An 11,884-nucleotide genomic window follows, 5' to 3' on the forward strand; every position below is an offset into this window, starting at 1 on the left:
AATAGCAATAATGGCTGCATGAAGCTTCGGACGCTTATCATGGCAGGAGATCAAATCATGATACGAGTCACGTTCTATAAAACAGTTTCCGACCTCTGTTATTTCTGACCCTAACATGTCTTCATCAGCCACCCCAGTACTTCCATTCGCGCAAACTCTCGAAACCATCTCGCGTTTGGTTACCGATCCTCGTTTGTTGAAGCCACGCATCGGAATCGTGTGTGGATCTGGTCTCAGCACCCTTGTCTCGAGCTTGAAGGATGTGGTACAACTTCCGTACTCACAACTCCAGGGTTTCGGAGAGAGCACAGGTATGTGCCGATAAGGATGATCAAGTATCACTGATCTCAGCAGGACCATCTACTAAGTTGTTGGCCAAAAAAGTGTGCTCGCATTCGGACTAATGGGCAAGGATAATGTACCTGTTGTCGCCATGCTCGGGCGAGTGAGTGAAGTGGAACACCACTTCGCCAGCGAGTTTACTGAAACAGAAACGATAACAGTTCCATCCGTATGAGGGCCACAAGCCAATAGTCGTGACATATGGTATCAGAATCATGAAGAGATTGGGTGTCAAAGATGTCATCAGTAAGCATACTTTTGACTCACAGGACAACTTATATGTCTGATCCAATACAGTAACAAACGCTGCTGGGTCATTGACACCAGAGATACCCGTTGGAACAAGTATGATCTTTCATCCATATCAAGCCCGAGGCTGAACAATGTTGCAGTCGTCGTGATCCGTGATCACTTCGCCCTCCCAAGCCTAACTGGGATGAACCCATCGTTCGGACCCCTCATATCCCCGGAATATGCCCGATTTATTCCTCTGGGTGACGCATACTCCCCTCGTCTACGACGCCTTGCCTTCCTTGCCTCCCATTATCTTAATTTTGACTCCTCTGCATTAGCTGAAGGGACGTATGCCTGGGTGGCAGGTCCCGCATATGAAACCCCCGCTGAGGGCCGTTTCCTACGCAATGCAGGTGCGCACGTAGTTGGTATGAGCACCATACCCGAAGTAGTGGCTGCGCGAGAAGAGAAGCTCGAGGTCATGGTGCTGAGCCTCGCTACTAACATGGTGGTCATACCTGATACCTACAGGAGTATCAAGGCAGAGGTTGAAGCTGAGGTACGTAACCATGTAGAATAAACACTGCGAGACTAATCGCTCCGTTGATGGTGATCTCTGTAGCTTTCTGGTCAGCGCATCAAGCTTCCTCCTGTGGTGACTGCATCGCACGTAGAAGTCCTGGAGACTGGGAGACAAAAGGCAGAGGCGATGAGGAGTCTCGTCGAGCGTATCGTGGAGCTTATCCCGAAAAACTCGTGAATGGAGTCGGATAGTGTAATCAAGACGCACATTTGATTTTGAATGGATTTATGATATGATGTGCTTGGGAAGATTTTCTAATATATCGCACCACTTCTGTTGCAAGCGATTAAGTCCTACAGCAGGTTCAGTATATAAGTACCTAACACGGTCTTCGGCCGTCCCTAAGTATACCATACCGCGAATTCCTCTACTGCGTCGTCCAAGAGCAGCTGATTATTGTCTGGCAGCACTCGGAGCATGCGCTGGCACATGCTCCTAAATCTGCCGTGACGGGGCGCCGTCATTCCATATGCCATACCCAGCCGGGCCAGCTCAAGCAAGGGCATTTGCTTGAACTTCTACTCTAAGTCAAGGTAAGGTTTCCCCAGCAGCCGCTGGCTCGTTGTTAGCGTGCTCACGACCTCCCACGCGCACGCCGTGTGCTTCATTTGTACCTTCTAAGCCCACGCTTACAAAAGGCGATCAATAGTAGCATCTGTCTTGATTCTGCCACATACCAGTGTTTTTCTTCGTTTTGCTAACCAACCATGCCAGTGCAAGGAGCTACGCTCTTTACTGCCGTTAGACGCTCGCTGGGTCCGCAGAGCAGACCGCTGGCACGAGGCTTTGCGAATTCGATGAGCTTACGTGAGTAATTTGCATGCATCTGGTATAGGGTAGCTCGAGCCTCGAGCTATGCCTTTGCAGTAGACGTGCTGTTTCTGCAACGCTCTTCTATCAAAACCATGCGCTGATCCGGTTCTAACAGAATATGGGAAGAAGATTATGGTAGCGAAACCCGTTGTGGAGCTTGACGGAGATGAGATGACGAGGATTATTTGGAAAAAGATCCGGGAGGAGGTGCGTATTGTTTGAAATCTTCTGTTACACTTTAACTCAAATGTGATTGCTACTTCAAGCTAATCCTTCCTTATTTACAACTGGACATCAAGTACTACGACCTTGGCCTCGAGTACCGTGACCAGGTACGCTCCCATTCCATTAATTCACTTTAATTTGCATATTCATGTGGTGAAAGACCAACGACAAAGTAACCGTGGAAGCCGCCAATGCCATTCTCGAGCACAAGGTCGGCATCAAGTGTGCAACAATCACGCCTGACGAGGCTCGTGTGGAGGAGTTCAAGCTCAAGGAGATGTGGAGGAGCCCGAACGGCACGGTGAGTGTTGTATCTGACGAGCAATCATCGCCAACTTCTCAACAGACGGCATAGATCCGTAACATCCTTGGCGGAACTGTGTTCCGTGAGCCCATTATATTGGATCGTATCCCCAAGCCAATTCCAGGATGGGTGAAGCCAATCGTGATTGGCCGTCATGCATGTTCGTTGTTCCGTTTGTTATCTCGTGATTGCCAAGCCTGACAATGATGTAGTCGGTGACCAGGTATGAGATTTTCGAACGTAAAAGTAAAATGGTGTACGTGTTTATGTGGTTTAGTACCGTTCCACGGACTTCGTCGCACCGGGACCAGGGAAGCTCCAGCTTGTATACACCCCTGCCGATGGGGGTGCCAAGACTGTCATGGACGTGTATGACTTCAAGGGAAAGGGTGTCGCTATGAGCATGTACAACACTGATGAGGTAAATCTAGCAGTTCTTTGTCCTGATGCGACCACTGACTATACCCGTTCTTAGTCAATAATTGGGTTTGCACATTCATCATTTAAGATGGCTCTCCTCAAGAAGATGCCCTTGGTGTGTCCGAATTTACCCGACCCGCACACACCATGTTAACATTGTGTTTAGTTCATGTCAACAAAAAATACTATCTTGAAGAAGTATGATGGCCGCTTCAAGGACATCTTCCAAGAGATCTATGAATCGCAATACAAGGACGCTTTTGAGAAGGTCGGTATATACTACGAGCACCGCCTTATCGACGATATGGTTGCACAAGCGATTAAGTCCTCCGGTGGTTTCGTATGGGCATGCAAGAACTACGATGGTGACGTACAGAGTGACATCCTCGCTCAGGGCTTCGGTTCCTTGGGCATGATGACCTCAGAGCTGATCACCCCTGATGGTCAGGTTGTTGAGAGCGAGGCTGCCCACGGTACCGTCACCCGACACTACCGCGAGTTCCAGAAGGGCAACGAGACGTCAACCAATCCAGTGGCGTCGATATTTGCATGGACCCGTGGACTTCTCCACCGTGCCAAGCTGGACGACAATGAAGAGCTCAGGAAGTTTTGCTTGGACCTTGAGGCTGCATGTGTGGAAACGATTGACAAGGATGGAATCATGACCAAGGATCTTGCTCTTGCTATCCACGGTAAGAACATGAAGAGAGAACATTGGGTCGTCACTGACAAGTACATGGATGCGGTGAATGTAAGTGGTGGTTATGAATACATGTACTGGAGCTAATTTCTCGTTCAGGCTAAGCTCCAGAAGAAGCTTGCTGAAGGGGCCACTGCTAAACCTTGAGCGCATGGCGATGTATATTTCTTATGTAAATAGAGGTAATACATGTTCAGGGAACAAATATTCTACTTTTCTACGGAACGTCCGACGCGCGAGCGATAACGATAACGATAGCGACTGTCTTGAATAAGCGAAGCCCAAGCCAGACGGTCCAGCAGAGCGTCGCGAGGCAGACCGCGTTCTTAGCACCCGTCTCCTAGGACAAGAGTCTGTTAGCTAGGGCATGAGGAACGCTAGGATGGCGGGGATGCCGGTAGGTTCGGGCCTGCGAAAGTTCTCGTCAGGGGGCTACTGTGCTACCCCAACCGCGCCGACTTTTTCGTTCTGTTTAGGATATACTACTGAGCCTATATACCTAATGGGAGTACAGGTTCTGTCACACAACTGCAACCGCGTTCGATGACCGGTTGGCAGGGTAGTTTACGGTTGGGGGAGGACTAGTGGGAAGGTAGGAAGCTTCAGACCCCCAACTTTTAGCACATCCAGACCCACTCACCTTTTCGGCCGTTTCCGAACCGAAATGTCTCCGTGCAGAGACGTGCTGGATCGTCGTGGCCCAATTTGCAAGACCGCATTATGTAATAGATGGGCCAGGGCCAAGGTTGCGCCTTGTTCACGCACACAGTCATGATGCATGATGCATCAGCGCTCAGCGCTCGGCAGTGCTACTTTGCTACATCCTGTTCTAGACTCAGCCTACTTATTGCCGCTGCCTCGCAGACCCGATCAAAGGAGGTTATGGTTGTGGGTGTAATTTGTAACACTCTGCTGCCGTTGGTCTCTGTTGGTACGTCCCATCGCGCTGGCCCGCGCGCAATTTTTTTTGATTCCGATTTCCTCCTAGGAAAAAGTTTCTATGGTATCATATCCATCAAGTGATACGTACGATTAGTTGATCGAGATTCGACGTGGCTACGCGTGACTGGGCATGATCTAGCTCTTCTATCTACCTGAACGATAATATTACATATAGGCTGAGTCAAGATGTGGACGCTATACGTAGCATCGTTACTCACCAACTCCGAGTCGGCAGAAGGATACAGAAGGAGAACCCTGGTGAGAAATCTAAATATTTATTATGCAGAGCATTGCTGCATGTCCTTGATTTTCGTCACGATGCGAAGGCCGCACAATCAATGTATCGCACCCTAAGGGACTCAGATCGGGTTTCTGATGGCCTTACATCGATAATCATGTTGAAGACCGGATCCCAAATAGTATTAGGTTGTCTTCCGACTCGGAAGAAGGGTTCCACAGTTCACGGCTTCCACATCTCACGAATTTCAAGTTCTTCATGACCTTGGGCGTCCTGCGTCTTGGCCCTTGGCCCTAGCACTCCCGTCCTATGTAGAGGTCCAAATCATATTTTAAGGCAGGTTTTCAGAACGCCTACCTGTCAAGGGTCCTTGGAATATTTCAAGTGGTATGTCACTGATGCACTGACAATGGAGCCAACTTTTGGGTATCCCTGTCTATTGTCACCGTGCGGCGACTACTTTTTTTGTTAGTAGCCTAGTGCGTGACCATGCAATCATCGCACCATCTTTTTATAAACCAGGCTAACTTGAACAAGGCTCCAAGGCTTAATTATATAAGGACAAGTCCCATGGTTAATCTTTTTAGATCTGTCACCTCTTAGCGTTCTTGATTGCAATGTCCAGCATTACCTTGCCCTACGTGCCGCACTACGTTGCCGCACCTCCTACGAAGGAAAATTGTCTGTGCAAGGTCTTGTGCTTAATGCAGAACACTGACTTGGATGTATGCATCGACAGTGGAGTATGCCGACCTTGCGACCATCGACATTTCGAAAGCCAGCTCCCAAGAGGGTTTCGCCGCGCTGGCAATTGAATTAAGGGAGGCTCTCCTGAACTTCGGGTTCTTCTATGTCGTGAATCATGGATATTCACAAACTCGAGCAAGGCAATTTTCTCATGTCACGTAGATTGTTAATCACATCTCGTCTCAGACAGCTCGCATGTTTGACATTGCAGACGTGCCCTTCTCGGCTGTCACTGACGGCGAGAAGCAACTTTATGCTTCGACAAGAAAGCAAAATGGAATGCTCCAAGGATATACACCAGTGCAATATACGGTACGTAGTAGTTGTGCATTGCACAACAGAGGAATATTTTATTTTCTCAAATTAATTGACAATAGGATGGCGATGGTCGAGTACGCGATCAGCTTGAACAATACTGCAGTGAGCAGCGCGCGTTTATTTTTTATAGACTCGCCTCACATTATTCTAGTCAATCGCGATGTGACCAAGCGAAAGCATCCAGAAGCCCTCGTCCCTCTCCTCCCGGAGATACAGGATTTTAGCAAACACAACTATTTCAACGTGTTGAATCCTATCCTGAGGTAAACATATATACTGGGGTGCTCAGGAAGACTCGCTGATAATTATTTTTTTCTCAGGCTTATTGCCCGCAGCCTTGAGCTGCCAGAAGATACACTGTTGAACAAACATGTCTTTGACGCCGTCGGCGAGACAGCTGGTACACACATACATTTCAATCAGTTTGTGTCGTTACTGACTTGTCGATCAGTTAGGTTCATCAAGTAGCAAGTACTTCCTTATATGTCTACGCTTCGCAGGCTTATGTGGCGTAGCTACCCACGAACAGAGGAAGAAGAAGCCAAAACAAAGAACGTTTGGCTGAAGGGCCACACGGGTCAGTAATTTGATCGCGAAGATACTGTACTCACAGTATTGTCACAAGATTTCGGAAGCATTACGATTTTATGGAGTCAGCCTGTCGCCGCACTGCAAATCCAGACTCGTGAAGGCAAATGGCGTTGGATCCGTCACATGGAAAATGCGCTTGTGGGTAATCAAGTCCTATGTCCCAATCCATGACATGACGAGCAGTCTATAGGTGGTTAACGTAGGCGATGCAATGGATTCCCTTACTGGCGGGTACTACAAAGGCACGATTCATCGCGTTGTCCAGCCCGCGGTGGACCAGCGGAACTACACTCGTCTCGGGATATTCTACTTTGCCATACCTAACGACGATATTAAATTGGTGCCGATGGTTGAAAGCCCGGTGTTGCAGAGAGTGGGAATTCAGAGACGTTGCGAAGATAGTGAGGCACCGACGATGGAAGATTGGAGGAAAGCGAGGACGATGGCTTATGGCCTGTCGAAACTGAAGAATGGAAAAGAGGATGGCGTAGAAGAAGAGGTCATCCACGGGGTGAAAATTAAGCATTACAACTAAAGCTACAGCCTGTATGATGATAATTTCTGTCTCATCCTGGGTGATGAACGTCACCCCAAAATATTGATGTACAGATTAATCCAAGACAGGTCTAGTGCAGGAGACCATCAACGCAAGAATCCCATCCAAACCACTACGAAAAAGTGGGTACATGCCAATAGTATACGTCTACCGACAACACATTATGGTACAGGCGGTGGAAGTCCTAGAGCACTGCAATCTTATATAGCAGAACGTATGAACAATATCAATCACTAGATTGTTCTGTGTACCTTCAAGCACAAATATATAGGTGGTACCATCCCTAGAGTTCAATATGTGCCCAGCGGTATCACTAGGCTATAAAAACTAAATTCAGTGTAACGTAGTAGTGAACTAAAAGCTATGTCAACAATGAATATTGAAATAGGCTTAGCGGTCGTGGATGGATTGGATGGATGATGATACAGGCAAATAAATTACATATAGGCCTTCAGAGAAAAGATAAAGCGAGCGTCATACCAGTAAATCCTTCATTCCAATGCGTACGCTCCCTCGGAAGGGCAGACCCAAAAGGTCCATTCCTGTGGCTGTGTCCTCGTGATCACGGAACGGTAATCCGAGGATGTGCACCCCAACATCAGTAGTTCCCTGCAAGCCAGCCAATGCACCATGGGTACCAAATACAACCTGCAACCAATCCTGCATGAACAAGTTTGCGCAAAAAAGAGTACTACACATACCTTGCTAATGAAATTACTGAATTGTTTCTGCCTACCAGGAAGCACCTCTAACGGGACATCGACCATATCTGCGGTGACTGCGAATATGGACCCTTCTCCTTCGGTGTCGACTTGAACGCTTGTCGCTTCCAACCAATCTTCAGGTCGTATATGACCAAATGCGCGTTCTGGAAGTGGATCCGGTAATTCTTCTTCGTCTTTCTGTTGGGGTATGAGAAGTGTAGGCAATTCGTGTGCTTCTCCGTCGAAGACCAGAACATCAGGAAATACGCGGGTAACATCTAGTGTAAGGTCCATTCCTTTAGGAAGCACTATGTGAGCGAACACCGAACCACTCGCAAGAAAACCGGTGCTAGCAGAGTTGGGTTTGATCTTCATATCATGAATTGTCACATTGCGCAGTATTTGTGGTTTGGAACTGGGGGCCGGAAATTCCATGTCCAGCGCAAAAGATGGGAATAGTGGACATGCGACAGATACAGGGTTGGGTTCGAGGGAGAGGAATCTACTAATGAAAGCAGAGATGGGTGCAGAATGTTGAGGGGGGAGGGGTAAAACGCTTCCAGATATAGTCAGCGTGATGTTGGGGTGGGTTAGCATGAACGGGTCGGTGTGGACCGATACCATCGGTACTAATGAATGATTTTCGCTGGGGAGCGAAATTATGAACGGAAGTGAGGGTGCAGTTAGGTTTATTATAGGTGGCACGGGATTGACGACAGTTGCAAGGGCATGTACAGTTACGTCTTTAGCTTCAGACTCCACGCCGAAGGACTGCAACGTGATCAGCTGCGAAATGGATGGTAGGGGTACGTCCTTGCCCGGGGTAGGCAAGCCAGGGATTGGCGGAACTGCCAGTATTGCTGTAGCACTCTAAACAAGTTAACAGATAATAAAGACTTACGTTTCATGGATAACTGAGTTTGTATACTTGATCTCTGGAGCTTTAGGATTTGCCTCCAACCACCTTTGTCCGTCGAACCCCCAGAGATGACCACGCTAGGAATAGAGGCATGTACAGACGCAGCGCCCGAATGCCAAGAGTCGTGCACGAACTGGTTTATATCGGACGCGTTCTGCGTGGGGACGACGAAAAGAGTTAAAGACAACGGGGATAACCACGAATCGTCATATGGGGGATTGGCGGTGAGAGGAAGTTCAAATGGTGGGGAATCGAGGGTGGCTAAAAGTGCTTGTTGCTGAGAAAAGATTTGAGTGGTGTTCACATCCACTGTGACTCTATCCAGAATCTTGACGCCCCATCGACCAAACGACTTCCACATGTCGTAGAATGTTCCCTCGTCACCATCCGTATCGACTCCCATGATTGACCCCGCATTAATCCCAGCTCTTGCTCGTACTTGTATCCATGCCCCGCCGTCTGCTGTAACATCGAGTACGCTCACCCGATACGGCCCTTGTATCACCAGCGCATTCTCTAAGATGTCTTCTGGGGACACGTCCGATAACCTGGCGGCATAAGAGTATGCCAACAGAGCAAGCAGCAAAAATATTAAGATGCAGGAAGACAGAGATACCAGGAAAACAAATGTAAGCTTGGACAAAAGCCTTCGCCGAGCGTTCGAGCTACTTTCGAAGTCGACGTCTTCATCGTGTACAACGCGTGGTTGACTGGGACTCGGAGCAACATCACTGTGATGTAGTAGTAGGGGTGTTCGCTCTGAAGGTTCAGGATGCTTGGCCTTTCCTTTTCCTTTGATACATGAGGAAGAACTGTCGTTTTCCGTAAGCGTCATGAATTCAGTAGTCGTCAGGGAGGAGTAGAGTAGAGCTTGATCAGCTCAGCCTGCCGGTACTAGTGCTCTGGGCCTATAGCTACGCAAGTCCAAAAAGGGCCCATTCTATTATTACAAGTTTACAACTAGCGCTAAGCGCTTATATAAAACGATTAGCTTTAGACCATGATGCTGCCCAGGTCACGACTCCCTAGCTAGCAGGGTCGTGCATGACCCATACAAGATGTCCGACTGTACAACCAACGGTACCTAGTAATTAATCCGAATGACTCTTATTTTCCGAACTCAGCTGATTGGATTTGCTGGTCTGCGGCAAACACGCTCCTTGGAGACTTGCTCCATCATTGATGTCATTGATGAGAGAGCTTGCAATATCTCTTGCACTGTCACAGGTCCAATCCACTGATGTTCAAGCAAGCGGGTTTGAGAGGCGTTCTCGTACAAACTACCATTGAGATGCTGTCTGTTTAGTAGAGCAGAGTCCCCATGTTGCACGGACTCCCATGACCACGTCTCATCTATGAGGGTGGTCTCCCAAATCTAGACATGCATAATGTATTGTTAGATCAAGAAAGAAGGTTCTCCCCTCCATTCTGACTTTGGCCTCCCCATCCTTCTTCACATATCGGTTGACACAATTCCACAGCAGCCTGTCGTCTGTGACCCTGGAATAGTCGTCCTCCCCTTGCCGGGCCTCTTGTGAGTTTGAGTCCCAGTTTCTTGATACTCATCTCGGTTCTTTTCGAAAAGCGAGGACGTGGCTCGGGAACTGAAGTAATTGGAGTGACTCTGGGATTGGCGGCAGGTATGATATTGTGTCAAGTAGGTTATCAGTCCAGGGCCTGAAGGGTAGGGTGTTACTTTGATGCGCCCCTTATGCTTCAATGGCACCCATGGGCGCGGTTTCGCGGACGTCCGGAGGGCCGTAGGAGTGTAAGGGAATGATGAGAGCATGAATGCTGCTTAAAGCTTGCACACACGAACTGGACCTGTAAGAGTGGCTAATGGTTAAGAACAGAGTGGGAGAGAGGGTGAGATTTATGTAAAGGGAAGTTGTGTTGTCGATTAAGCATAGTTTTATCAGGAATATTATCAGGAATTTCACTGTAACTGAAGGCTAATTTAGCAACGCCAAGGCCGAGTATTGGCTCTACGCTATGTGCGACGGTTGCCACGAGCAGAGGCACAATATGCAAAATTCATGAGTAGGGTTTATCAGACGCCTATGAATAATACACATACGATCAGTTGATATAACATCCCAATCCTAAACGACCCACCATCACCATCTATTCAGCAAGCCCTGACTTTCCCTTTAACATCCTCCATCCGCCCACCACCACTCCTTTTCGCCCTCCCAAACACCACCACCTTCCCCACCTGGCCCGCACGTCCAGCACGACCACCACGATGCAAAAAACCAATCACATTCCTCGGCTCGTCAACAATAAACACATGCTTGATCATCGGCGAAAAATACAGCCCACGGGAAAGAAGCGAGGTCGTGACAAGCACATGAGGCGTCTGAGCCGGATCACACACCCGGACCAGTCGGGACAGGCCCCAAGAACCCGTCGAGATGATGATTCGACCCTTGTTTGCGCGTTTCTGCACCACCGGTGAGCGCAACGCATTTGATCCCGTGGCCGTCGAGGAATGTAGCTAGTTGCTCGACTTTGCTGCGTCTGTTGCAGAAGACGAGGAGCTTGGAGAGTTTGACGGGACCGGAACCGGTTGCGGTATTGGAGTGCACGAGGACATCTTCGGCCCATACGCGACGGATGCGGCGCTCGATGTCTGCATTTTTGTTCCCGCCTGTCCATGAGGTGTGCTCAGTGCGAAGGGTCGGAGGGAGGTGATGCAGCCGCGGGGATGCAAGGCAGGTGAGGGATGCATGGTAGTTTGAAAGATAGGTAGCAAGGAATGCGGGAATTGTTGCGCTGGTGAGAACGGAGTTGAACGGGTAGGAGATTGTTGTAGTAGTTGTTTCCGAATCCAGAGTCGAGGATAGAGCCGAGGAATGGATTACTGAGACAGGTGAACCACGGGCTGCAGCAATGTCACCAAGAAGCATGCGAGTAGATTCTTGAAAGTCCGGATCTGTACAATCTCAATAAACATATGCATGGCTTGAGTGAAACACGCACCGAAGAGGACGTTTGCCTCGTCTACAAGGACCGTGACCCGAGAATAGCCGTCCTTCTTCCATGAGTTTGAGTCCCAGTTTCTTGATATCCCTCTGAACTCTTTTCGAAGAACGAGGGGGCGGCTCGGGAACTGGAGTATTTGGAGTGACTCTGGGATTGGCTGCAGGTATGATACCGTGTCGAGTAAGTCCGGGGTTTGAAGGGTGGGGGTGGGACTCGCCCCTCATGGCACTTCAAGCTTCAACGGCGCCCACGGGCGCGGTTTC

General features: G+C 48.8%; 5 protein-coding genes across 5 annotated transcripts; 3 read left to right on the top strand and 2 right to left on the bottom strand.

Annotated features, from left to right (window-relative positions):
- Positions 1-115: 115 nt before the first annotated feature.
- F5147DRAFT_747703 (nucleoside phosphorylase domain-containing protein) lies at positions 116-1,336 on the top strand (the record flags this gene model as incomplete). Its single annotated transcript, XM_041439975.1, has 6 exons — positions 116-311; positions 369-445; positions 504-588; positions 640-687; positions 735-1,135; positions 1,199-1,336. 6 exons carry the CDS (start codon positions 116-118, stop codon positions 1,334-1,336), a joined length of 945 nt encoding a protein of 314 aa, XP_041287962.1.
- Positions 1,337-1,851: 515 nt separating this feature from the next.
- F5147DRAFT_398131 (uncharacterized protein) lies at positions 1,852-3,878 on the top strand. The gene is made up of 9 exons (XM_041429598.1): positions 1,852-2,179; positions 2,239-2,304; positions 2,358-2,498; positions 2,553-2,661; positions 2,714-2,724; positions 2,779-2,922; positions 2,977-3,036; positions 3,088-3,672; positions 3,721-3,878. The coding sequence occupies exons 1-9, from the start codon at positions 2,105-2,107 to the stop codon at positions 3,766-3,768; spliced, it is 1,239 nt and encodes a 412-aa protein (XP_041287963.1). The 5' UTR covers positions 1,852-2,104; the 3' UTR covers positions 3,769-3,878.
- Positions 3,879-5,396: 1,518 nt separating this feature from the next.
- On the top strand, positions 5,397-7,076 carry F5147DRAFT_717928 (Clavaminate synthase-like protein). The gene is made up of 9 exons (XM_041438678.1): positions 5,397-5,482; positions 5,541-5,701; positions 5,735-5,860; positions 5,926-5,968; positions 6,018-6,129; positions 6,187-6,288; positions 6,382-6,443; positions 6,492-6,595; positions 6,648-7,076. The coding sequence occupies exons 1-9, from the start codon at positions 5,419-5,421 to the stop codon at positions 6,990-6,992; spliced, it is 1,119 nt and encodes a 372-aa protein (XP_041287964.1). The 5' UTR covers positions 5,397-5,418; the 3' UTR covers positions 6,993-7,076.
- A 61-nt stretch (positions 7,077-7,137) lies between these two features.
- Positions 7,138-9,492, bottom strand: F5147DRAFT_717932 (uncharacterized protein). The gene is made up of 3 exons (XM_041438679.1): positions 8,619-9,492; positions 7,715-8,565; positions 7,138-7,661 (listed from the first exon to the last, which is right to left on the bottom strand). Exons 1-3 carry the CDS (start codon positions 9,469-9,471, stop codon positions 7,488-7,490), a joined length of 1,878 nt encoding a protein of 625 aa, XP_041287965.1. The 5' UTR covers positions 9,472-9,492; the 3' UTR covers positions 7,138-7,487.
- Positions 9,493-9,756: 264 nt separating this feature from the next.
- F5147DRAFT_818993 (uncharacterized protein) lies at positions 9,757-11,845 on the bottom strand (the record flags this gene model as incomplete). The annotated part of the gene is made up of 5 exons (XM_041443628.1): positions 9,757-10,011; positions 10,070-10,167; positions 11,014-11,571; positions 11,619-11,670; positions 11,717-11,845. 5 exons carry the CDS (start codon positions 11,843-11,845, stop codon positions 9,757-9,759), a joined length of 1,092 nt encoding a protein of 363 aa, XP_041287966.1.
- Between the last annotated feature and the right edge of the window lie 39 nt (positions 11,846-11,884).

The sequence above is a fragment of the Suillus discolor genome (assembly GCF_016758755.1).
Source record: "Suillus discolor strain FC423 chromosome Unknown F5147scaffold_73, whole genome shotgun sequence".
NCBI lineage: Eukaryota > Fungi > Basidiomycota > Agaricomycetes > Boletales > Suillaceae > Suillus > Suillus discolor.